Genomic DNA, 25,867 nt, shown 5'->3' on the forward strand with positions numbered 1-25,867 from the left:
ATACTCCCATGGAGGTGTGACCCCACCCATTCAGGGTGGGCCTTGATCAGTGGAGCCATATAAAACATGCTGACTCAAAGAGACTGAAGAGAGTGCAGCTGGGAGTGATGTTTGAAGAGGAGCAAGCTTGCTAGAGAGGAACGTCCTGGGAGAAAGCCGTTTTGAAACCAGAACTTTGGAGCAGACGCCAGCCATGTGCCTTCCCAGCTAACAGAGGTTTTCCGGATGCCATTTGCCATCCTCCAGTGAAGGTACCTGATTACTGATGTGTTACCTTGGACACTTTATGGCCTTAAGACTGTAACTGTATAGCCAAATAAACTCCCTTTTTATAAAAGCCAGTCCATCTCTGGTGTTTTGCATTCTGCAGCATTAGCAAACTAAAACAGTGTCCTTCTTTATCTCTTATGACATCTTTGCATTTAAAGCCTATTTTGTCCAATACTAGTATAGCTACCCCAGCTTTCTTTTGATTGCAGTGTGTGTGGAATATTTTTTTCCATCCTTTCACTTTCAGTCTCTTTGTGTTGCAGGGTCTAAGATGAGTCTCTTGTAAACAGTATATTGCCGGGTTGTATTTTTAAATCCATTCTACCAGTCTGTATCTTTTGATTGGAGAGTTTGATCCATTCACATTTGAAGTTATTTCTCTGAAGGGAGTTCTTGAACCAGCTATCTTATCCCTTGGTTTTTAGTGCTAGATCTATTTTTTTCCCCTCTCTTTTTATTTTCCTTTAAGTTACTCTTTCTAATATTCTTCCATTCTGTGCCCTTCTCCAGACCCCTCTCTCCTTTCTTTTTTCTCAGCTGGTAGAGCTCCCTTTAGTATTTCTTGCGGGGCAGGGCTCTTGTTAACAAATTCTCTCAACATTTGGTTGTGAGAATTTTAAACTCCCTTTCAATTTTGAAGGAGAACCTTGCTGGATAAAGAATTCTTGGCTGGCAGTTTTTCTCTTTCAGAATCTGAAATATGTCGTACCACTGCCTTCTCACCTCCATTGTAGTAGTCAGTACTTAGTCTTATGTTGTTTCCCTTGTATGTGGTGCATTGCTTTTCTCTTGCTGCTTTCAGAACTTTCTCCTCTTCAGCATTTGACAATCTAATCAGTATATGTCTCAGAGTGGGTTTATTTGGATTTATTTTATTTGGAGTTTGTTAGGCATCTTTGATTTCCATATTTATATCATTTGAAACAGTTGGGAAGTTTTCCCCAACTATGTTTTGAAATAGTCTTCCTAGCCCTTTACCCTTCTCTTCTCCTTTTGGGTCATCACTTATTCTTATATTTGTGTACTTCATGTTGTCCATAATTTCTCTGAGATCTAATTTTTTGATTTTTTCACCATTTGTTCTTTTGTGTGTTTGCATTTGATTGTCCTGTCTTCTAGTTCACCATTCTTTCTTCTGCCTCTTAAAATCTGCTGTTATGTGTCTCTAGTATATTTTTAATTTGATCCATAGTGTCTTTTATTTCCATAAGCTCTGTTTTTTTTTTAATTTACTCTTTCAAATTCTTATTTATGCTCTTGTAGAGTCTCCTTGATTTCCTTTATGTCTTTAGGCATCTTGTTGAGGTTGTTTTGGAGATTTGTTTGTAGTTATTTAATTAATTTCTTCAAATTTTGTGTCTCTTTCAGCTTTTTAATTTGTTTGTTTGGCTTGTCTGTATCTTCTAGATTCTTCAAGTACTTTGTGATTTTCTGTTTTCTTTGGGGCATTTGCTTGTCTGATAAGGTTATTTTGGAAATGCAGGATTATTTGAGCATTTATATGTAATTTGGTAACGCTACAACTTGCCGGAATGCAGTTTCCCTATCCTAACAGCAAGTAGCGCTCTCAAGCTGGTCTTCCCAGAACTTCTATGACTGGGGAACCAATCAGTGCACCAGTTCTCTATGTGCACTGGGGATTGTCTGCTCTAATGCTGCGGTGTGGTTCCTGTGCAGTTCGGCAGGGAATCCGCTTAGTGACACCCTCCAGTGTAACATGCCCTGCTCCCTGTCTGCTGTGTGCCCTTAAGCCTCTGGGGTTTGGGAGAGGCTCCTGATCATTGGTATGGTGTCCTCTCCTATACCTGCTTTTTGCCGGTGCACTCCCTGGCCTTCTGTGGGGGGAGAGTAAATGCTGCCTCCTGGGTTCCCTCACGGGAACTCCTGGCCGTCTGGCTGTGGAGGATCACCTCCCCAGCTAACTGCCATGATGGGTGCATTGGAATGGAGAGCCACTACTCACTCCCTTGCCCGGAGGTGTTTTGCTACTGCTGGCCCAGGAGGCGGATCCGGCCAGACAAACTCACCCCTTCCCTTAAGACGTTTTTGTCCATGTTCCCTCCACGTACTGTGGGGGGCCCTCTGTGGTTGGTCACACCCCGAAACTACAGTTCCGGGCATCCTCTGGTCCCTCTCTAGTTTCTTTCACGGAGGAGAAGCCTGTTCTGCCTCACCTACTCCGCCATCTTACTGGAACTCTCCTGCATTACTCTATAGTTAACATAAGAGGGAGACAAAACACCTTAAAGTCATGAGTCACATGATTTTTCTCTGCACCCACTACTGCTCTAAAACACAGATAAATGATGAATAAAAGAGAAAAATAAACTTTTCTCAATAATGTTACTTTTTCTGATTCCACTAGGTGATCTTAGTGTTAAAACTTTTTCTTTCTCATGACATTTTATCCCCTTAGGTAAAGGAATTTATTGCATTCATATACTATCTATGTTTAAGAAAGAATCACTTAGTTTAGTAGTTACTTTTTGAGTGCAAAAGCAATAATGTAGTAGATCTTTTAGATACAACGTATAAGCTGCTGGATTCTAAAAAAAAAACCCAGAGATATTTTGACAAACACCTATTTGGGGTTAGCCCATGTCTGGGTTTTTTTTTGTTTGTTTTTAATTATGAAAAAAATATATTAACAAGTGTTCTGGTTTGCTAATGCTGCCAGAATGCAAAACACCAGAGACGGATTGGCTTTTATAAAAGGGGGTTATTTGGTTACACAGTTACAGCCTTAAGGCCATAAGGTGTCCAAGGTAATGCATCGACAATTGGGTACCTTCACTGGAGGATGGCCAATGGCGTCCAGAAAACCTCTGTTAGCTGGAAAGGCACATGCCTGGCATCTGCTCCAAAGTTCTGGTTTCAAAATGGCTTTCTCCCAGGACGTTCCTCTCTAGGCTGCAGTTCCTCAAAAATGTCACTCTTAGTTGCACTCGGGGTATTTGTCCTCTCTTAGCTTCTCTGGAGCAAGAGTCTACTTTCAACGGCCGTCTACAGATTGTCTCTCATCTGCAGCTCCTGTGCTTTCTTCAAAGTGTCCCTCTTGGCTGTAGCTCCTCTTCAAAATGTCACTCACAGCTGCACTGAGTTCCTTCTGTTTGTCAGCTCATTTATATGGCTCCAGTGATTTAATTTAGACCCACCCTGAATGGGTGAGGTAACACCTCCATGGAAATTATCCAATTAGAGTCATCACCCACAGTTGGATGGGGCGTATTTCCATGCAAACAACCCAATCCAAATGTTCCAACTTAATCCCCACTAATATGTCTGTCCCACAAGACTGCATCAAAGAATATGGCTGTTTCTGGGGGACATAATACATTCATACTAGCACATTCTGCCCCCTGGACCCCAGAAAAACATATTCTTTCCAAATGCAAAATACATTCATCCCATCACAATATCACAAAAACTATTTCAGTAACAATGTTAAGTACACGATGCCATTAAATTAGTTACAGGTGTGGTCTGGCAAAAGCAAAATTCCCCTCTGACTGTGGACCTGTAAACTTAGAACAAGTTATGTTCTTCCAGTATATAAGGAGGAACATTCATAGGATAAACATTCCCATTGCCATAAGGAGAAACTGAAAGGAAAACAGGGTTCACAGGAGCAAAACAGTTCCTAAAACCTGCAGGACAAACTCCATAAGATTTCTTTCTTTCTTTTTTTTTTTTTTATAATTTGCTAGATTTATTTGCTAATATTTTGTTAAGGATTTTCCCTTTTTTTTTTAAATAAAAAAGTAGTTTTATTGAAATATATTCACATACAATGCAATCCATTCAAAGCGTACAAGCAATGGCTTTTAGTATAATCACAGGTTGTGCATTCATCACCACAATCAATTTTAGAAATTTTCATTACTCCAAAAAGAAAAACCATATACTCCTTAGCAGTCACCTCTCAATCCCCAGTGTGAAGCCCTGATACATCCCAGAGTAATTTGGGCAGAGAATAAAAGGCATTTGCAAAGCCCCCTTGAGGACTGGAGAAAGTGTAATATTATACTTCCCCAACTGGGGAATTCCTGATATTCTTGCAAGCATTGGGAACTACCAGTTCAGTAAGCTGAGCCTTTGATCTTGGGGCTTGCTCTTATGAAGCTTGTTACTGTAAAGGACAGGCTAACTCAGTCAGATGGGGGATGGAGACGCTTCTGGAAGAACCACCAGGATGGCTGCCCAAGGAGAACCCCAAGTTCAGTTTAAACTTGTATTGGTTAGTGTGCCAGTTTGAATGTATGATGTCCTCCAAAACACCATTATCTTTGATGTAATCTTGTGTGGGCAGATATATCAGGGTAGATTGGATTGTAATTCTTTGAATGTTTTTGTGGAGATGCGCCCCACCCAACTGGGGGCAATGACTCTGATTGGATAGTTTCCATGGAGGTGTTACCCCACCCATTCAGGGTGGGTCTAAACTAAATCACTGGAGCCATATAAATGAGCTGACAGAGGGAACTCAGTGCAGCTGTGAGTGACATTTTGAAGAGGAGCTACAGCCAAGAGGAACACTTTGAAGAACGCACTGGAACTGGGAGAGGAGCTTCAGCTTACAGAGGCATTTTGGAGACAGCCTTGGAAAGCAGACTTTTGCTCTGGAGAAGCTAAGAGAGGACAAACGACTCAAGAGCAACCAAGAGTGGCATTTTGGAGAGACGCTGTAGCCTAGAGCGGAACGTCCCGGGAGAAAGCCATTTTGAAACCAGAACTCCAGAGCACATGCCAGCCACGTGCCTTCCCAGCTAACAGAGGTTTTCCGGACACCATTGGCCATCCTCCAGTGAAGGTACTCGAATGTTGATGCGTTACCTTGGACACTTTATGGCCTTAAGACTGTAACTGTGTAACCAAATAAACCCCCTTTATAAAAGCCAATCCATTTCTGGTGTTTTGTATTCTGGCAGCATTAGCAAACTAGAACCGTTGGCGATGGTGGTACTGGAAAAACTACATTTATGAAATGTCATTTGGTGAATTTGAGAATACGTATGTAGCCACCTTGGGCATGGAGGTCCCTCCCCTTGTGTTCCATTCCAACAGAGGGCCTATTAAATTCAACGTGTGGGACATGGCTGGTCAGGAGAAGTTCGGTGGCCTGGGAGATGGTGTGCCGGTTTGAATGTATTATGTCCCCCAAACGCCATTATCTTTGATGTAGTCTTGTGGGGCAGATGTTTTGGTGCTGATTAGATTTGCTTGGAATGTGCCCCACCCAGCTGTGGGTGATGACTCTGATGAGATATTCCCATGGAGGCATGGCCCCACCCATTCAGGGTGAGCCTTGATCAGTGGAGCCATATAAATGAGCTGACTCAAAGAGAAGGAACTCAGTGCAGCTGTGAGACACATTTTGAAGAGGAGCAAGCTTGCTAGAGAGGAACGTCCTTGGAGAAAGCCATTTTGAAACCAGAACTTTGGAGCAGATGCCAGCCACGTGCCTTCCCAGCTAACAGAGGTTTTCTGGACGCCATTGGCCATCCTCCAGTGAAGGTACCCGCTTGCTGATGTGTTACCTTGGGCACTTTATGGCCTTAAGACTGTAACTGTGTAGCCAAATAAACCCCCTTTTTTATAAAAGCCAATCCATCTCTGGTGTTTTGCATTCCGCAGCATTAGCAAACTAGAACAGATGGCTATTGCATCCAAGCCCAGTGTGCCATTATAATGTTTGATGTAACATCAAGAGTTACTTACAAGAATGTGCCTACCTGGCATAGAGATGTGGTACGAGTGTGTGAAAACATCCCCATTGTGTTTTGTGGCAACAAAGTGGATATTAAGGACAGGAAAGTTAAGGCAAAATCCATCGTCTTCCACCGAAAAAAGAATCTTCAGTACTATGACATTTCTGCCAAAAGTAACTACAACTTTGAAAAGCCATTCCTTTGGTTGCTAGAAAACTGATTGGAGACCCTAACTTGGAGTTTGTGGCTATGCCTGCTCTCGCCCCCCCAGAGGTTGTCATGGACCCAGCTTCGGCAGCACAGTATGAATATGACTTAGAGGTTGCTCAGACAACTGCTCTGCCGGCTGAGGATGACGACCTGTGAGAAAGTGAAGCTGGAGCCCAGCATCAGAAGTCTAGTTTTATAGGCAACTTTCTGTGATGTCAGTGGTGCAGTGTGTTTGCTACTTTATTATATAGCTAAGCAGAACATGTGCTTAATCTTCGGGATGCTGAAGGATATGAATGGGCTTCGCAGTGAATGTGGCAGTTAAAAAAAAAAAAACCTTCATTTTTTGGACCTGCATATTTAGCTATTTTGGAACACAGTTGTTTCCTTTTTGAATTTCAAATATAAGACTGCTACAGTCACATCACAATAGTCAGTGGTGAAGTCTTGTTTGTTACTGTCATACCCATTCCTTTTGTTTAGAATCAGAATAAAGTTGTATTTCAATTATCTTTTCTGAAGAAAAGTTGCTGCCAATCCCGACTGCTCTGTCACATGGCCAGGCATATGGCGACATCTGCTGGTCCTTCTTCCCGGTTTTGTTGCTTCCAGTTTCTGGCTTCAGTGGTGTCCTCTCTCAGCTTCTGTGGGTGTCTCCTTGCCTCTCAACTTCTCTGGGACTTTTTCTGTGAGCTTCTCTGGGGTTTTCTGTGTGTCCTTTATTCCTTCATAAAGGACTCCAGTAAGAGGTTTAAGGCCCACAGTTTTGAAGCTGGGAAAATGTCCAAATGAAGTCATAATCAAGGAGATGTTTTCTTCCCCAAGACCAGCTGCCAGCGATCCTTGGCTTCTCTGTCATGAGGCAAGGTACATGGTCTGCTGATCTCCCTTCTCTTCTGAGTTTCATTGTTTCAGCTTCTCGCTTCCATGGCTTTCTCACTGTGTGTCTGAATTTCATTCTCGTGACCTGCAAGGCCCCTGGAGTCTGCTCCTGCATATCCTCTCCACACTCGGTTCCCTATTTCTCTCCTCTCTCATTCAGCTCCATTAGATTTCAAAGTCTAAGAGTCATTAACAGAATGACGTTGAATCCTTGGGGCTTGAGAGAGCGCGAGTCTAACCCTTCCTAAGGGCCTTTTCGGCAGCCCTTTCCTCTCGAAATGCTGGGGTGAGTTCTCCAACATATCCACACACTGGGGAGACCACCTTTTCAGCTCCACCCTCCTCAAACATCCGTGTAGCACCCAGATTCCCTTCCATCTCCGGGGCACAAGCTCAACCCCTTCAGAACAGCGGGGTGGTAGCCAGGCTCTCCCCAATTCCCTAGAAATATGCTCCACCCTCTTTGGGGCCTGGGGTGGCAAAACTCTTCTGGAGCATAGAGGCGGAAGGCCCACCCTTGACCTCTGGGGCAAACTCACCCTTTCCATGCATGTCTGCTCTCCCAGCCGAAGGCCTCTTGACTTCAGACTTCAACCTCCATGGCTCTGTCTTTGAAGAAATTTTTCCTTCAATTTGTTCTTTATCTGTCCCCTCCAGTCCACATCGGCAGCGGCTCTGTCTGTAAAGATTTCGCAAAAATTCTGTTGGCTTCACATGAAGCACACGGGTCAAAGCCGTCAGACAATAGAAGTTTCCACAAATCCTTTCTGGATAACTCCATTTTTAATCTTGGCTTGTACTGAAATGGTGGTCAGGTTCCATGTTTGGTTAAATCTTCAGGTGAGGCTGTAGCTTCTGGGATTCCACCCCTTGGAAGCCCATAATTTTCCAAACCATCAGCTTCTGGTTTCTTTGAACCCAAGAGTTCAGTTCTAAGTTTCTCTCTCTCTGCTCGCATTTTACTATAATCTGCAAGGAGAAGCCAGGGTACATCCTCTATACGTAGTCTGAAGATCTCCTTAGCTAAGTATTCCAGGTTGTCACTTTCAAATTCTTCCTTCCATCTGACACCAGGACTCAATTTTGCCAAATTTTCTGCCACTTTAAAACAAGGATCACCTCTCTTCCAGTTCACAACAACACATTCATCATTTCTGTTCAAGGCCTCATGAGAAGTATCTTTAGAGACCGTATTTCCACAAACAGTCTCTTCAAAGCAGTTTAGGCCTTTTCTATCAAGCTGCTCACAATTCTTCCAGAATCTTCCCCTTATCCATTTAAAAAGCTGTTCCAACATGTTTGGTATTTGCAAACTCAGTAGCAAAAGCACCCCACTTCTCTGGTACCAAAATCTGTTCTGGTTCGCTAATGCTGCCAGAATGCAAAACACCAGAGATGGATTGGCTTTTATAAAAGGGGGTTTATTTGGTTACACAGTTACAGTCTTAAGGCCATAAAGTGTCCAAAGTAACACAGCAATCAGGTAACTTCACTGGAGGATGGCCAATGGTGTCTGGAAAACCTCTGTTAGCTGGGAAGGCATGTGGCTGGCGTCTGCTCCAAAGTTCTGGTTTCAAAATGGCTTTCTCCCAGGACGTTCGTTCCTCTGTAGGCTGCAGTTCCTCAAAAATGTCACTCTTGGTTGCACTTCAAAATGTCAGTCACAGCTGCACTGAGTTCCTTCTGTTTGTCAGCTCATTTATATGGCTCCAGTGATTTAATTCAGACCCACCCTGAATGGTAACACCTCCATGGAAATTATCCAGTTAGAGTCATCACCCATAGTTGGGTGGGGTGCATTTCCATGGAAACACTCAAAGAATTACAATCTAATCAACACTGATATGTCTGCCCCACAAGATTGCATCAAAGAATTTGGCTGTTTCTGGGGGACATAATACATTCAAACCAGCACAACAAGGATATTTATTGTTACAATCTTTATAATCCTCCCAGATTAAATTCATCTTTTTCTCTCAACTTTTTTTTTCCTCAGAGTTTGAATTCTTATACAAATGGAGCTTATGGTCTACCATACCCCCCTGGCCCTGGGGCAAATACAGCCCCATACTCTGGGGCATATTATGCACCTGGATATACTCAGACTAGTTACTCCACAGATGTCCCAAGCACTTACCGTTCACCTGGCAACAGCCCAACTCCAGTCTCTCATTGGGTGTATCCCCAGCAGGACTGCCAGACTGAAGCACCCCCTCTTAGGGGGCAGGTTCCAGGATATCCTGCTTCACAGGTAAGCAGTTCCCATTGGAGAAGTCTTTATTTACAGTAATACTGATTTAAGAAAACACTCTAGATGTTAAGTGATTAATTTAGAGGTGACTGGGAAGTCAGAGACTAATTTTATATTGATGCCTTTCTCACTTGTAGCCGCTAGTTCAGTAAGTAGATTTTGGCTGAGGGATCTTTGAGATGTCATAATCATAAAAATGTTTAAATTGGAAGAAATCTTTAAGAGTTGTTAAAAGTTTTCTTAGCCTTTTTAGTGCTCCATTAGGCTTATGGTTTTTAGTGTTCTGTAAATGATGAAATATTTATTTCTCTGTTCACTTCAAAAGGAATTCTAATGCCTTCATTTTTGCTTTTTTTTATAGCATATGGGTCCACTTAATTATATATGGGACAGATTTATTCTTTGCTTCAGGCATTGAATTTCAGGCTCTGTTCTTTCTGATTGTCACCAAGTCTACATGTACTATCTTTAGAATGAAATTATTTTAAACTTCTGACATTTTTGCAACTGATTAACTAGAGTTGGTGTAATTTAGCCTAATGGCAGTTAAAGTATACTCTGAGCAGACAGGAAGTGTTTCAGAGTCCGTCTATATTAGAATATTTTCATTACTTAAGTTTTTTTTGTTTTCGTTTCTGTTTTTTTTTTTTTGCTTTTGTTATTTTTATTGAGAATCTGTTTTTGGATAGTGATACATTGCACCCCGAGAAGCAGAGAAGCCTAATAGAAGCGCATATTTTAAGAGGCTTCCTCTAAAATCTCCATAACAACTGTACCAAGTTCCTCCTCATATTTAAAATCAGCGCCCTTTTACTGCAAAATCCAGACATGTTTCAGGGAAAAACGCAAATTAGCAGAGAATGGTTTCGATCCATCGACCTCTGGGTTATGGGCCCAGCACACTTCCGCTGCGCCATTCTGCTACCGGGAAACATACTGGTTTAGTCGTTTTTTTTTTTAATCTTCATTTTATCGAGATATATTCACATACCATGCAGTCATACAAAACAAATCGTACATTCGATTGTTCACAGTACCATTACCTAGTTGTACATTCATCACCTAAATCAATCCCTGACACCTTCATTAGCACACACTCAAAAATAACAAGAATAATAATTAAAGTGAAAAAGAGCAATTGAAGTAAAAAAGAACACTGGGTACCTTTGTCTGTTTGTTTGTTTGTTTCCTTCCCCTATTTTTCTATTCATCCATCCATAAACTAGACAAAGTGGAGTGTAGTCTTTATGGCTTTCCCAATCCCATTGTCACCCCTCATAAGCTACATTTTTATAAAATTGTCTTCGAGATTCATGGGTTCTGGGTTGTAGTTTGATAGTTTCAGGTATCCACCACCAGCTACCCCAATTCTTTAGAACCTAGAAAGGGTTGTTCTAAATTGTGTGTAAGAGTGCCCACCGGAGTGACCTTTCTCTTTTGGAATCTCTCTGCCACTGAAGCTTATTTCATTTCCTTTCACATCCCCCTTTTGGTCAAGAAGATGTTCTCCGTCCCACGATGCCAGGTCTGCATTCCTCCCTGGGAGTCATATTCCACGTGGCCAGGGAGATTCACTCCCCTGGGTGTCTGATCCCACGTAGGGGGGAAGGCAGTGATTTCACCTTTCAAGTTGGCTTAGCTAGAGAGAGAGGGCCACATCTGAGCAACAAAGAGGCATTTGGGAGGAAGCTCTTAGGCATAATTATAGGGAGGCCTAGCCTCTCCTTTGCAGCAACCATCTTCCCAAGGGTACATTACTTAAGTTTTTTTTAGAAATGACCAGTATATTTCCTTCCTTCTCAATCTAGAACCCTGGAATGACCCTGCCCCATTATCCTTATGGGGATGGTAATCGTAGTGTTCCACAACCGGGAGCGACTGTACGACCACAAGAGGACACATGGGCGTCTCCTGGTGCTTATGGACTGGGAGCCCGTTACCCTTGGCCTTCAGCTGCATCCTCAGCACCACCTGGGAATCTCTACCTGACTGAAAGCACTTCATCCTGGCCCAGCAGCAGCTCTCCTCAGCTGCCACCTTCACCACCACCCCAGCAGCTCAAGGTAGGAGACCTTCTAAATGTCTTTCCTTTGATGGTTAATTAAAGAGCACTACGTGGAATTATTCTGAATTCTGCATTGGTCTGTTTCATATGGGGACTAATTGAAACAAGTGGATGACTACGACTTATCGCTTTACCTCAGCTCAGTTTCTTTGTCTAAAAGACAGGAAAGTGCTCACTTTCTACTGATGTCATACTATCTCAATGCTAAACTCAGTCAAAGATTGCATTTTACTACCTCCTATAATCTATAGACAAAAGACAAAACCAATGTGAAATATCTATAGTGTTAGCTTGTATGGTTTAACTCTAAATTAAATCATAGACTTGAACATCCTCTGCTTGTGGCTAGGTTGCTTTTCAAGATCTGTCTTGAAGTTTTAACCCCCTAGAGAAAAGCTATCTAATTCCTATTAAGTCATTGAATAGATTGTGAGGTGTTAAGGATAGATTGTGAGGTGTTTATGATGATAATCTGCCTCAGGGCAGATTCCAGCCATTATACTCAGGAATCCTCTGCCTTTTACTTGACAGGGAACTGCCCTGTATTTTTTTCAGTGCTGTGTTTTTTTCAAATGATTAAGGAGGGAGGTTTGGTTTTATTGCAGGGGAATCTTTTCATGTGCTGGCCTACCCAGGTAAATGATACGGGCTAACAAATCTGATGTTGCCTGATCCCCATTAAAACAGCTTTTTTTCCCCCTTTGCTCTCCCCTTCTTAAGGATTCCTCATACTCCTACAGTCAATCAGATCAAGGCACGAACCGACACAACTTTCCTTGCACTGCCCATCAGTATGAATCCTCAGGGTCAGTGAACACTGATAATTCAGACCTTTTGGATTCCCAAGTCCAGTACAGTGCTGAGCCCCAGCTGTACAGTAATGCCACCAGTGAAAATCCCAGCAATCAAGATCAGAGTAATCTTCCTGAAGAGTGCTTATCTGCAGATGAAAGTACTCCTCCAAGTATTAAAAAAATCATACATGTGCTGGAGAAGGTCCAGTATCTTGAGCAAGAAGTAGAAGAGTTTGTAGGAAAAAAGACAGATAAAGCATACTGGCTTCTGGAAGAAATGCTAACCAAGGAACTTTTGGAACTGGATTCAGTTGAAACTGGGGGCCAAGACTCTGTCCGGCAGGCCAGGAAAGAGGCTGTTTGTAAGATCCAGGCCATATTGGAGAAACTGGAAAAAAAAGGATTATGAAAGGATTTAGAGCAAAGTGGAAGCCTGTTACTAATTTGACCAAAGAACTCTTCATTTTGGTTTATTACCCTCTTTTTGAAATGGCTGTTGATGAGAAGAAGCAATACATTCTAACTTTCCTTTGATTTAAGACTTTGAAGACTAGCAAAGGACTTGGAAGAACATTTCAGTTATGAATTGTTTTCCATTTTCAGACCAGTGAATGTAATAGGAAACACTAGAGTTAACCAGTATTGCCAAGCAGATTCAGTCTTTCTAAAGAAATTTATGAGTCAGTGCAAGCTGCTGCTTATGAGCAGGAGGGCAATCCACTGTCTGTAACAGGCTTATCAGGAACCTACCAGATGAGACTGGATATAATCCGAGACAAACAGGCTCTGTTTTTTTAAACAGCTGGATTACTTGTCAAATTTTTGTACATTGTAACTGCTTTCAGCATACACTGTGTGTGTAAATTACAGCTTGGACTTTAGCCTTCTTGGACCTCTTGTTTTGTTATTTGTGGTTCATAAATATAGTATTCTCTACTTCTTGGTACATTTTGTAGTAATATGTTTAATATAATTAAATTAACTCAAGAGAACATATTGACAGCCCGACAGTATGGCAATTCTGAATGAATTTATATCTTTTCACCACTTGAATATTTTGCAATGTGTAGTGATTTCTTGATGTGTAAATTGTTTGTCTCGTTTTTTCTATAGATCATCATTAGGTTACAGTTTTTACTACTTCTACTTTTCATGGTAGTAGTGGAAGATAAATTTGGAAATGGCATTGACATAGGAATGAAAATGTTTAAAATTACTTTCTTTTTAACAAAGTGTAGCTCTTTTCACTATTGCTGCTTGTGTAGAGAACATTGTGATAGATACTGATGAAAAATTAAATGTTACAATGTTTAAATGTAGAAACAATGATTGCAAGAAGTAATATAATTATCTAAATAATACCATTCTTCATCTAAAATACTAGTTTCACCTTTAAGATCCCTATGAGCAGATTTCCGCTCAGTTTGTAGTTAAAAAACAATGGGTATGAAAGGGGATTCTTGCTCAGGGAATGAATCAGCCATATAGAATGGAAAGTTATTTTCTTTTAAAGGTAGATTTGATGTTTATCTTTATTTCCTTAAGTTAATTGCAGACAGAATTGCCTGTTTTATAAAAATATGTTTATTGCCATTAATAACAGTCATTTCAGAGCCAAATTTAAAGAAGAGGTATTGAAAGAATCTTATCTGGGCTGGCTTGGGTAGCTCTAATGCTGTTATATAAAAGAGATTTATGTAAATAACTTACTTTTTACATCTGAGGTGAGTTCTAGTATACAGTATCTGTTGTTAGAAAAACAGCTGTTTCTTAAGATATCTAAGTGAAATGTTTTTTCCTAGACTGCTAAGCTTATTAGTGATAAATCTCTCAGTCATCTGTCCCATACCTCCTTCCCCAATAAACAAAACAAAACTAATACAAACACACTATGTTATGAGAAGAAATGTAGTAAAAATATTGGCTTGGTCTTGTAGTTTGGATGAGTGATTTCCTGAGATAACATGGTGATAATTGATAATTTTATTCTAGAATTTTTATTTTTGTCTAATAAAGGAAATCTAAAGAATAGCTTTTCTGTAAAAATTAGGAAACTGTACTTGAAACTAAAACTTTAGAAGGGGGAGGACCTTAAAGATAAGTTGTCATAAACCAGTGAGAAAATGACTAATTCAGGAAAGAACACTAGTATTTAACTTATTGAGTGTCCAAGATGCCAATTTCCATATATATAATATATATAAATATTTACACACATACACATTATGCACAAATATACATATGTGTGTGTTTAGTGGTATTTTTTTAATTTTGAGATAATTTTAGGTTTATAGAAGAGTTGTAAAAATTAATAGAGTTCCAGTATACCATTCACCCAAGTTCCCCTTATGTAGCCATAGAGCATTTGTCAAAGTTATGACATTAACCTTGATATACTATAAACTAAAGTACAGAATTTTAAAAGTAGAGATTTTATTTGTCTTTTTTACTAATGTCCAATCCAGGATCCCACCTTGCATTTAGTTGTCCCCTAGTTTATGATAATGCATCTTTTCGGCAGATACATGATGTCGTAATGTATTTCTGGTGTTGTTAACCTTGATCACTAGCCTAAAGTGATGTCTGCTAGAATTCTGTACTGTAGTCTTACTATGTTTCCCTTTGTGATTACCAAGTATTTGGGGGGGGGGGGATCCTTTTGATTCTATGCAAATATCCTGTTTCTGCTTAAACTTTAGCCCACTCATTTTAGTATCCACTGGTAGATTTTGCTTGTGGTAGTTATACTGCTGTATCCTAATGGTGGTGGTTTTTTTTTTTTAAATTTCTCTCATTACTTCTATATTATTTGGAATTCTTCTGTAAGGAACAGTTGTCTCTTCTGCATTTATATTTTCAATTATAATATTTAGGATAAGTACAAATTTAGACCTTAAAGATGTAAACCATGTTAAAATGATTCCAAATACCAATATCAAAGCAAGGGAAACTAAGTTAGTAACCTCTCTTGGAAAATATAATGAATTTAAGAGGAAAAGTATTAATGATTTGTAGAATTGGTTCAATTTTTGACTTAATATTTATTTCAGACTACATTCGAAATTTTCTTGAAATTTAACATGTGAGCTTTTAAAACATTTTATATTACTTTGGGGATCATTTTTATCAAAATCTTGAATAAAGTTACCTAGACTGGCATGTTAAACAGAACAATGTTTTCTTTGTAATAAGCTACTGTTGTTCCAAATATAAATGCCAATATAAATATTTAAACACTTAAGGCCTAATGAAGTATCTGGGGGATGGGTTATGCTTGTCTCTACATTATTGGTGTGGAATTCTTTTAAATGCTTTAAAAAATGGGGTTTTGAAAACAGTTCTTTGGTTGGCTAATGTAAATAATGCTGTTAAAGGTTGGCAGATAAAAAGTTGAATATGGGTTAAATGGGCATTTTTTTAAAAGTTTTTTGAGGGATGGACAGCTGATGACTGGAATTTTTCTTTTTTTCCTTTTGTCTTTTACAAAAAGTTATGAGTTTAAAGACTCAAATAATTGTATGAACATTATGGGTTTAAAGAGTCAATTCTATGAAAAGCAGCATTCTCCTGCTCCCACCCCCATTTTTCTTCCTCCCAAGGCAATCACTTTCAGTTGAGTTTTTTAAAAAAACTTTTCTATATAGATTTAAAATAACACAATTGCATTGCTTTTTTATTTATCAATTTTAGGCATTTTCTGCTTATTTTCTATTATGGAAGATGAAGATTGAGGTTTATCTCTTTTTCCTTATCATACCTACACAAATCTCATTCCCATCCCCCAACTTTCTAAAAATAGTTATTTGGAAATTTTGTTGTACATTATTATGACTATTTAAATGCTATTCAGAGATCAGTCATGTAATAAACTGTGATTACTTTTCCTGTTCTGAACTAATTCCTTGTTTTTCCTGGAATTAATCATTTGTCTGATTTTGTTTGCTTATGTACTTAGTGACTGATTTCACCTCAAACCCTCCATCAGTTATCTACATCTTTTCTCAAGATGCTCAGACATATGAGATATTCTATCAATTTCAAAATCTGGAAGAATTCTATTCTGGAGCCTTCTGAGTAGAGGACTAGTATATTCCTGGTACATACTGTTATCCTGGGATCTTCCACTTATCCTGAAGACTCCTTTTGCCTCTCCTCTTGGTTTCCTGTTTTCTATAGCTTATGTCTTTTTCTTTCTTAGTTTATTCCCTTATTTTTTGTGTTCTCCAGTAGCTTTCTGTAAAAGGGTGCATGGGAAATAATTTTTCAAGACCTTGCATATTCAGAAATATCTGTTCTCCCCTACCACTAATTGATAGTTTGGGTATAGAATTCCAAGTTGGAAATTGTTATCTTGAGAATTTTGAAGGCATTCCTTTATTGTCTTCTAATTTGCAGAACTGCTGTTGGGAAGTGTTCCAGTTTGCTAATGCTGCCGTTACGCAAAACACCAGAAATGGATTGGCTTTTATAAAGGGGGTTTATTTGGTTACACAGTTACAGTCTTAAGGCCATAAAGTGTCCAAGGTAAGGCATCAACAATTGGGGACCTTCACTGGAGGATGGCCAATGGTGTCCGGAAAACCTCTGTTAGCTGGGAAGGCAAATGGCTGGCATCTGCTCTGGAGTTCTCATTTCAAAATGGCTTTCTCCCAGGCTACAGCAGTGAGCTCCTTCTGTCTGACCTTGTATAGGACTCTAGTAAACTAATCAAGGCCCACGCCTGAATGGGCCGGGCCACACCTCCATGGAAATTATCTAATCAGTGTTATCACCTACATTTGGGTGGGTCACATCTCCATGGAAACAACCTAATCCAAAGATTCCAACTTAACACTAATACGTCTGTCCCCACAAGATTGCCTCAAAGAACATGGCTTTTTCTGGGGGACATAATGTATACAAACTTGTACAGGAAGTATATGCCATGATGATTCATGATCCTTTGTAGAAAACCCGATTTTTTCCTCTGTAGGATATTTTTGTCTTCTTTGTTCTGAAATTTCACAACAGTGTAATTTTGGTATGGGTCTATTTTCATCCATTTTGCTGGTGACATTTCATTCTGGAAACTCAAATCCTTTGAATCCTGTAAAATTTTCTTGATTTTGTTTTTGTTTGTTTATTAATCTTCTCCTTACTCTAATCTCTGTTAACTCTTTCCAGAATTCCTGTTATTTCTAATGACCTCCTAGACTGGTTTTTAAATTTTCTTTTCCTCTCTTGTTCTCTGTTTTTTGCCTTTTTTGCTCTAATTTGTGGGAGATTTACTCAACTTTATATTCCAACTCTTAGAGTTTTGCATTTCTTCCATCATACTTTAATATCTAAGAATTTTTTGTACTCTGTATTCCTCTATGGGATCCTGCTCTTGTTTGTGGTTATAATGCCTTATATCTTTTATCCTTATTAATGACAGTTTCTTGATGTTTTCTTCTTCCTAAATAATGGGCTTCCTCCAGAGCTGCTTCCCCTTTCTGTTTTGGTCTCCCTTTTTAACATGCTGGAGGTAGTTCTCTGCTGTCTGTTAGTCCTGGGTTGTCTCCTCATGTTTAAGAATGAAAAACTAAATAAAAGCTGATTGGGAGCCCAGAGTGTGGATGTTAGGTAGGGCTTTCTGATAAAGTTATTTAGCAGAGCTTTTTCCTTGGAGAGCTCCAGATGTTAGTACTTGGATGAGACACACTCATTCTGATTCAGTTGTCAGTTAGGAATGTCAGTGTTTGGCTGCCATCATTTTAGGAGCAGATTGGGGTGGGGGGGTAGGGAATGACTGGGGGCCTTAATATCCATTGTGCATGCATTCCTCATTTTCAGCCTGAAACTCTTTCTCTTGAATGTGCTTGATGGTTCTGTTTCACCTTATCTAAATCAGTGGGTCTCCAAAGTATGGTTCTTGACTCAGCTGCATCAAGATCACCTGGGAACTTGATACTGCTCCAGAAAGTCTGGGGGTGGGACCCTGTGTTTTAACATGCCCTCCAGGTGATTGCGATACAAGCTGAAGTTTGAGAATTTGTACTCTTAACTCACTTGTGTAGGGTGGAGGAGGGATCGTCACCTGTTTAGGTAGCAGCTTGTGCAACCAGTTCGTTCTCAGTCACCTCACTTCACTCCTATTCCAGAGGTACCTGATATATATCACCAGTTCCTGAACCTTTTGGGGATTGGCTTTACTCATGTTGGTTTAAGATTGAGCTTTTCAATTCTGTTAAGTCAGCCACCACTCATTCATCTGCTTTCCAGTTTCCAGTATTTTGTTCATGTAGTTTTTTCTTCAGCTTTCCACATCTTTGTGGATTTATGCCTTTAAAAAATCTCACTACTCTCATTTAATGGGGTTTCTAGAGAAAATGAAAGTATGTGCCTTTGTTCAATCTTTTATCCTTTGGAAATGCAGCTAGAGATTTTCTGTGCCACTTTTAATGTGTAGTCAGCTTTTAATTTTTATTGAGAAGGCCATGGTTTGGATGAGTTAAAATATTTGGTGTTTTAGAAATATAAATAGTGTTTACATTTAATATACTTAAGATAAAGCTCTGCCTTGAAAGGATTCACTATCTCTTCATTTTTTCTTGTTTATTTTTACCTGAAGCATTCTAAACAAAAATATTTGCAGACATTTCAGGTTGTCAAGGATTAGCATGCTTTTCCACAGAGTTCTTTAACATCATTGAAGGGTTTGATGCCTGTGTAGACCATTGGTCTGATGTGGCATGGAAGTTAATATGTTCACTTAATTGACTTTCCTCTTCCCTGTGCATTAAAAAGGTGAAGTAGAGATTCTCTGTCTTTGAGTTGATATTTTTCATTTCCAATATAGAATGGAAGTATGAAGTAGGATACTTTCTAACTCTTGAATCAGATCTTATCAAATATGGCTTCTGTATTAGTTGGAATAGTTAGCGCCTATGAATAAATGTATAATAATTCACTAAATCTTTTTTAAGAATCTTTTTTTTTTATTTTGAAATAAATTCAAAGTTATAGGAACAGTTCCAAAAACAATATTAACCCCATACACAGAATTCCATCATACCCTGACTCCCCTCCCCCGATAGCCCAATCCACCAACTTTAACATGCTGTCACATTGGTATTTCTTTCCCTGCCTCTCTCCCTCCCTATCTGTCATCCATCATCTATTGCTTTGTCTTCTGAACATGAGAGCTAGCTGCACACATCCTTGAACATACACTATAATTCACGTATACACTTCCCATGAAGAAGGACATTCTTTTATGCAGTCCCATTAAGCGCAGCTAAGAAGTACAAGAGATTCAACAACGATACAAAGCTTACATTCTATATTTCCTTTTCCTTATGTCTCAGCTATGTCCCTTTGAGCCTCCTATCCTCCATCCTCCAATCCCATCCAATTTCATCCTTGGCATTCAGTTGTCATCTACTTAGACTTTTTTTTTTTTTCCCAGTTGTGGTAACATATATACAGCCTAAATCTTCCCATTCCAGCCCCTCCCTAGCCTTCCATTAGTGGGATTAATCACATTTAGAATGTTGTAATGCTCTTTCCCACCATCCATTACTAGAAATTTCCCTTCACCTCAAACAGCAACCCTACACTCATTTCTTAACTCCCCATTGCCCCTTCCCCCATTTCTCTTAACCCATACTCTACTTTTCATCTCTATGGTCATATTCTCTGATAATTTCTTTGTGTTTACTGTGCAGCTTAAAATTAAACTCTTAAATCCATAACAATCTTGTTTTTCTTTGATACCAACTTAATTTCAATAGGACACATAAACTATGTACCTATACTCCATTCCCCCACCTTTATATAGTTGTCTAAAATTACATATTTTACATTGAGTTCAAACCACTGATTTGTCATTAGAGTTTGTGTATTTTATATCATGTAGGAAGTAAATAGTGGAGTTACAATTCAAAAATTATTGACTTCTATTTGTATTCCATTGTGGTCAGAGATTGTGCTTTGAATATGTTCAATTGTTTTTTTGTTCGTTTGTTTTTGTTTTTTTAATTTGTTGAGGCTTGTTTTATGTCCCAGCATATGGTCCATTCTGGAGAAAGATCCGTGATCACTAGAGAAAAATGAGCATCCTGGTGATTTGGGATGTAAGGTTCTATATATGTCTGTTAAAATTCTCTATATCTCTTTCTCCTTTCTTTGTTTCTCTGTCGATAGGGCTCCCTTTAGTATCTGAAGTAGGGCAGGTCTCTTGTTAGCAAATTCTCTCAGCATTTGTTTGTCTGTGAAAAATTTAAGCTCTCCCTCAAATTTGAAGGAGAGCTTTGCTGGATAAAGTATTCTTGGCTGGAAATTTTTCTCACTCAGAATTTTAAATATATCATGCCACTGCCTTCTCGCCTCCATGGTGGCCGCTAAGTAGTCATAACTTAGTCCTTATGTTGTTTCCTTTGTATGTGGTGAATTGCTTTTCTCTTGCTGCTTTCAGAACTTGCTCCTTCTCTTCAGTATTTGACAGTCTGATCAGAATATGTCTTGGAGTGGGTTTATTTGGATTTATTCTATTTGGAGTTCGCTGGGCTTTGTGTATTTATATTGTGTATTTATATTTTGTGTATACTTTTATACTTTGTGTATTTGTATTGTGTAGAAGGTTTGGGAAGTTTTCCCCAACAATTTCTTTGAAAACTCTTTCTAGACCTTTACTCTTCTCTTCCCCTTCTGGGACACCAATGAGTCTTAAAGTTGGACATTTTATTTTATCTGTCATATCCCTGAGATCCTTTTCAATTTTTTCATTTTTTTTCTCCATTCTTTCTTTTGTTCTTTCATTTTCTGTTCTGTGGACCTCTAGGACACTGAGTCGTTGTTCAGCTTCCTCTAATCTTGTATTATGAGTAACCAGAGTCTTTTTAATTTGGCCAACAGTTTCTTTTATTTCCATAAGATCTTCTATTTTTTTATTTAATCTTGCAATTTCTTCTTTATGCTCTTCTAGGGTCTTCTTTATGTCCTTTATATCCTGTGCCATGTTCTTCTTCATGTCCTTTATATCCTGTGCCATGCTCTCGTTCTTTGATTGTAGTTCTTTGATTAATTACACAAAGTACTGTGTCCCTTCTGATCTTTTGATTTGGGTGTTTGGGATTGGGTTCTCCATATCGTCTGGTTTTATCATATGCTTTAAGATTTTCTGTTGTTTTTGGCCTCTTGGCATTTGCTTTGCTTGATAGGGTTCTTTCAAGTTATGAAAAAATACCAATCTAATTTTTCAGATCTACAACTTTGTGGCGTACACTTTCTCTAATTAACTAGCAGATGGTGTCTGCGAGTCACCTATTCCCCTCAAGTCAGTTCTCCTCAACTTTGTCTTTGTGGTGTGTGTGGGTCTGATTCTTGTGGGGTCCAACTGGTGCACCCAGTTTGGGTGTGTTGTTGGTGCTGTCAATCCTGAATGTGGGGCATGTGGGTGGTTAGGGAGGCAAGGCAGCTTTAATAATCAAACCTCCCAGGTGTTCCCGGAGATTCAAGGCTGTTGTAAGAGTCTAAGCCTTCATTTCAGTTTTGCCCCAGATTGTCTCTGCTGCAGACCCACAAGTCCCCGGCATTGACATAAGGTCCCTGAGATTTCCAAGTGGGCCCCCCTTCTCAGCTGTGATCTTCCAGGACCTCTGCTGAGGGAAGGCTATGCTACGTCACAAGTGCGTGCCATCCCTCAAGGGAAGCCCCGGGCCCCCAGGCCATGCAGGGGCGCTGCCAGCCTGATGCCAAGATGGCTGAATGGGGTGTCTCAACCTCCCCCCCCGTTTTCGCACAGCTCCGCCCTCCCAGCTCTGGGAAAACAAGCTGTGTGTGCACCCAAGGCCACTGTCCACGGCTGATATTGTGACATGTGTGCGGTGCCATGGGATACACTCCCTGTCACACTGGGTTTCTGGCGCGGCTCTTGGCTGCGGGTCTGGCCCCCGGGAGGACTGTCTCCAGCCCACTGGGGAGTTGGCTGCAAGTGGTGCGGTTTCTTTCTCCTTTTGGCTCTCCCCTCTGCCCCCCTGACCCTGAGGGAATCAGCAGCGGGCTATCCTCCATGCCAGACACCGAGAGGTTGGCACAGCCTGCTCCTGCCGTGCTTCACTGTGCAGTTCTCACCATCGTAAACTGCAGCCGCTCCTGGGTTTTTTTTTTAAAAAAAAAGAAAAAGAACTAGTTTGTCTTCAAACGCCAACCTCTGGTTTCCCCATACTGCAGTGCGGCCACGGGACTTTCAGCCGGCTTGCTCACTCGTTTCAGAATGCAGACTCCCGGTTTCGCCAAGTGCATGGTCCCTGTGGTTTTAGCAGACCTTGTCCAGCTGGTGCATCACTGGGACTGGTGTTCTGGGTCACTTCCTGGTTTTTATCTAGTATTTTTCATGGAGGTGTTTTTTTGCCGTGTCTCACCTAGCTGCCATCTTAGGTTCTCCCATTAGCATTATCTCTTGCACTAGAGCACAAGGTCAGCAAACTACTGCCCAAGGCCAAATTTAACTCACCATCTGTTTTTTTTTTTTATCTCCTTAATGCAAAATTTTTCTGAGATACAATTCATCCAAAGTGTACAATCAGTGGCTCACAGTATCATCACATAGTTGTGCATTCATCACCACAATGAATTTTAGAAACTTCATTTCTCCAAAAAAAAAAAAAAGAACACAAAATATCTCATACCCCTTCTCTCTCTCTAGTATTGATCCCTAGCATTGGTGTGGTACATTTGTTACTGTTGATGAAAGACTTGTAAGATATTTCTCTTAACTATAGTCTACAGTTTGCAGTAGGTGCATTTTTTCCCATATACCACTCTATTACTAATTTCTTTTGATTAAAAGTTTTGTGCATTTGTACTAGTTCATGGAAGAAGTTTTTCATATTTGTACTGTTAATCACAGTCATTATCCACCACAAGATTTACTGAGTTATAGTGTCCCATGTTTTAACCTCTGGCTTTCCTTCTGGTGACATATATGACTCTAAACTTCCCCTATCAACCATATTCACACACAATTCAGAACTGTTAATTATACTCACAATAATGTGTACCATCACCTCTATCTATTTCCACTCATTTAAATTCAACCTAGAGGAGGCGGGGCAAGATGGCAGACTGGTGAGCTGTATGTTTTAGTTACTCCTCCAGGAAAGTAGGTAGAAAGCCAGGAACTGCGTGGACTGGACACCACAGAGCAATCTGTCTTTGGGCATACTTCATACAACACTCATGAAAACGTGGAACTGCTGAGATCAGCGAAATCTGTAAGCTTTTGCGGCCAGGGGACCCGCGCCCCTCCCTGCCAGGCTCAGTCCCGTGGGAGGAGGGGCTGTCAGCTCCGGGAAGGAGAAGGGAGAACTGCAGTGGCAGCCCTTATCGGAAACTCATTCTACTGATCCAAACTCCAACCATAGATAGACTGAGACCAGACACCAGAGAATCTGAGAGCAGCCAGCCCAGCAGAGAGGAGACAGGCATAGAAAAAAAAAAACAACACGAAAAACTCCAAAATAAAAGCAGAGGATTTTTGGAGTTCTGGTGAACACAGAAAGGGGAAGGGCGGAGCTCAGGCCTTGAGGCGCATATGCAAATCCCGAAGAAAAGCTGATCTCTCTGCCCTGTGGACCTTTCCTTAATGGCCCTGGTTGCTTTGTCTCTTAGCATTTCAATAACCCATTAGATCTCTGAGGAGGGCCCTTTTTTTTTTTTTTTTTTTTAATCCTTTTTTCTTTTTCTGAAACAATTACTCTAAGAAGCCCAATACAGAAAGCTTCAAAGACTTTCAATTTGGGCACGTCAAGTCAAGAGCAGAACGAACAGAGCTCTGAGACAAAAGGCAATAATCCAGTGGCTGAGAAAATTCACTAAACACCACAACTTCCCAAGAAAAGGGGGGTGTCCGCTCACAGCCAACATCCTGGTGGACAGGAAACACTCCTGCCCATCGCCAGCCCCATAGCCCAGAGCTGCCCCAGACAACCCAGTGTGACGGAAGTGCTTCAGATAACAGGCACACACACAAAACTGGGTGTGGACATTAGCCTTCCCTGCAAACTCAGCTGATTGTCCCAGAGTTGGGAAGGTGGAGCAGTGTGAATTAACAAAGCCCCATTCAGCCATCATTTGAGCAGACTGGGAGCCTCCCTACACAGCCCAGCAGCCCAGAACTGCCCTGGGGGAACGGCACTCACCTGTGACATAGCACAGTCATCCCTCAACAGAGGACCCGGGGTACACAGCCTGGAAGTGGGGCCCACTTGCAAGTCTCAGGAGCCATACGCCAATACCAAGGACTTGTGGGTCAGTGGCAGAGACAAACTGTGGCAGGACTGAACTGAAGGATTAGACTATTGCAGCAGCTTTAAAACTCTAGGATCACCAGGGAGATTTGATTGTTAGGGCCACCCCCCCCTCCCCGACTGCCCAGAAACACGCCCCATATACAGGGCAGGCAACACCAACTACACACGCAAGCTTGGTACACCAGTTGGGCCCCACAAGACTCACTCCCCCACTCACCAAAAAGGCTAAGCAGGGGAGAACTGGCTTGTGGAGAACAGGTGGCTCGTGGATGCCACCTGCTGGTTAGTTAGAGAAAGTGTACTCCACGAAGCTGTAGATCTGATAAATTAGAGATAAGGACTTCAATAGGTCTACAAACCCTAAAAGAACCCTATCAAGTTCAGCAAATGCCACGAGGCCAAAAACAACAGAAAATTATAAAGCATATGAAAAAACCAGACGATATGGATAACCCAAGCCCAAGCACCCAAATCAAAAGACCAGAAGAGACACAGCACCTAGAGCAGCTACTCAAAGAACTAAAGATGAACAATGAGACCATAATACGGGATATAAAGGAAATCAAGAAGACTCTAGAAGAGCATAAAGAAGACACTGCAAGACTAAATAAAAAAAATGGATGATCTTATGGAAATTAAAGAAACTGCTGACCAAATTAAAAAGATACTGGACACTCATAGTACAAGACTAGAGGAAGTTGAACAACGAATCAGTGACCTGGAAGATGACAGAATGGAAAATGAAAGCATAAAAGAAAGAATGGGGAAAAAAATTGAAAAACTCGAAATGGACCTCAGGGATATGATAGATAATATGAAACGTCCAAATATAAGACTCATTGGTGTCCCAGAAGGGGAAGAAAAGGGTAAAGGTCTAGGAAGAATATTCAAAGAAATTGTTGGGGAAAACTTCCCAAATCTTCTAAACAACATAAATACACAAATCATAAATGCTCAGTGAACCCCAAATAGAATAAATCCAAATAAACACACTCCGAGACATATACTGATCACACTGTCAAACACAGAAGAGAAGGAGCAAGTTCTGAAAGCAGCAAGAGAAAACCAATTCACCACATACAAAGGAAACAGCATAAGACTAAGTAGTGACTACTCAGCAGCCACCATGGAGGCGAGAAGGCAGTGGCACGATATATTTAAAATTCTGAGTGAGAAAAATTTCCAGCCAAGAATACTTTATCCAGCAAAGCTCTCCTTCAAATTTGAGGGAGAGCTTAAATTTTTCACAGACAAACAAATGCTGAGAGAATTTGCTAACAAGAGACCTGCCCTACTGGAGATACTAAAGGGAGCCCTACAGACAGAGAAACAAGGAAAGGACAGAGAGACTTGGAGAAAGGTTCAGTTCTAAAGAGATTCGGTATGGGTACAATAAAGGATATTAATAGACA

General features: G+C 40.4%; 1 protein-coding gene and 1 pseudogene across 1 annotated transcript in view; both read left to right on the plus strand.

The window, feature by feature from the left end:
- BAG4 (BAG cochaperone 4) overlaps nucleotides 1-15,416 on the plus strand; it is a 53,113-nt gene extending 37,697 nt beyond the window's left edge. The window contains exons 3-5 of the mRNA XM_037831376.1: nucleotides 9,067-9,321; nucleotides 11,130-11,384; nucleotides 12,107-15,416. Coding sequence (XP_037687304.1) covers nucleotides 9,067-9,321; nucleotides 11,130-11,384; nucleotides 12,107-12,589 — 993 coding nt within the window. The 3' untranslated portion in view covers nucleotides 12,590-15,416. The remainder of the gene's footprint in view (nucleotides 1-9,066; nucleotides 9,322-11,129; nucleotides 11,385-12,106) is intronic.
- Nucleotides 5,911-6,844, plus strand: LOC119530172 (annotated as a pseudogene).
- Nucleotides 15,417-25,867: the final 10,451 nt, after the last annotated feature.

The sequence above is a fragment of the Choloepus didactylus genome, chromosome 3, assembly GCF_015220235.1.
Source record: "Choloepus didactylus isolate mChoDid1 chromosome 3, mChoDid1.pri, whole genome shotgun sequence".
Taxonomy (NCBI): Eukaryota; Metazoa; Chordata; class Mammalia; order Pilosa; family Megalonychidae; genus Choloepus; species Choloepus didactylus.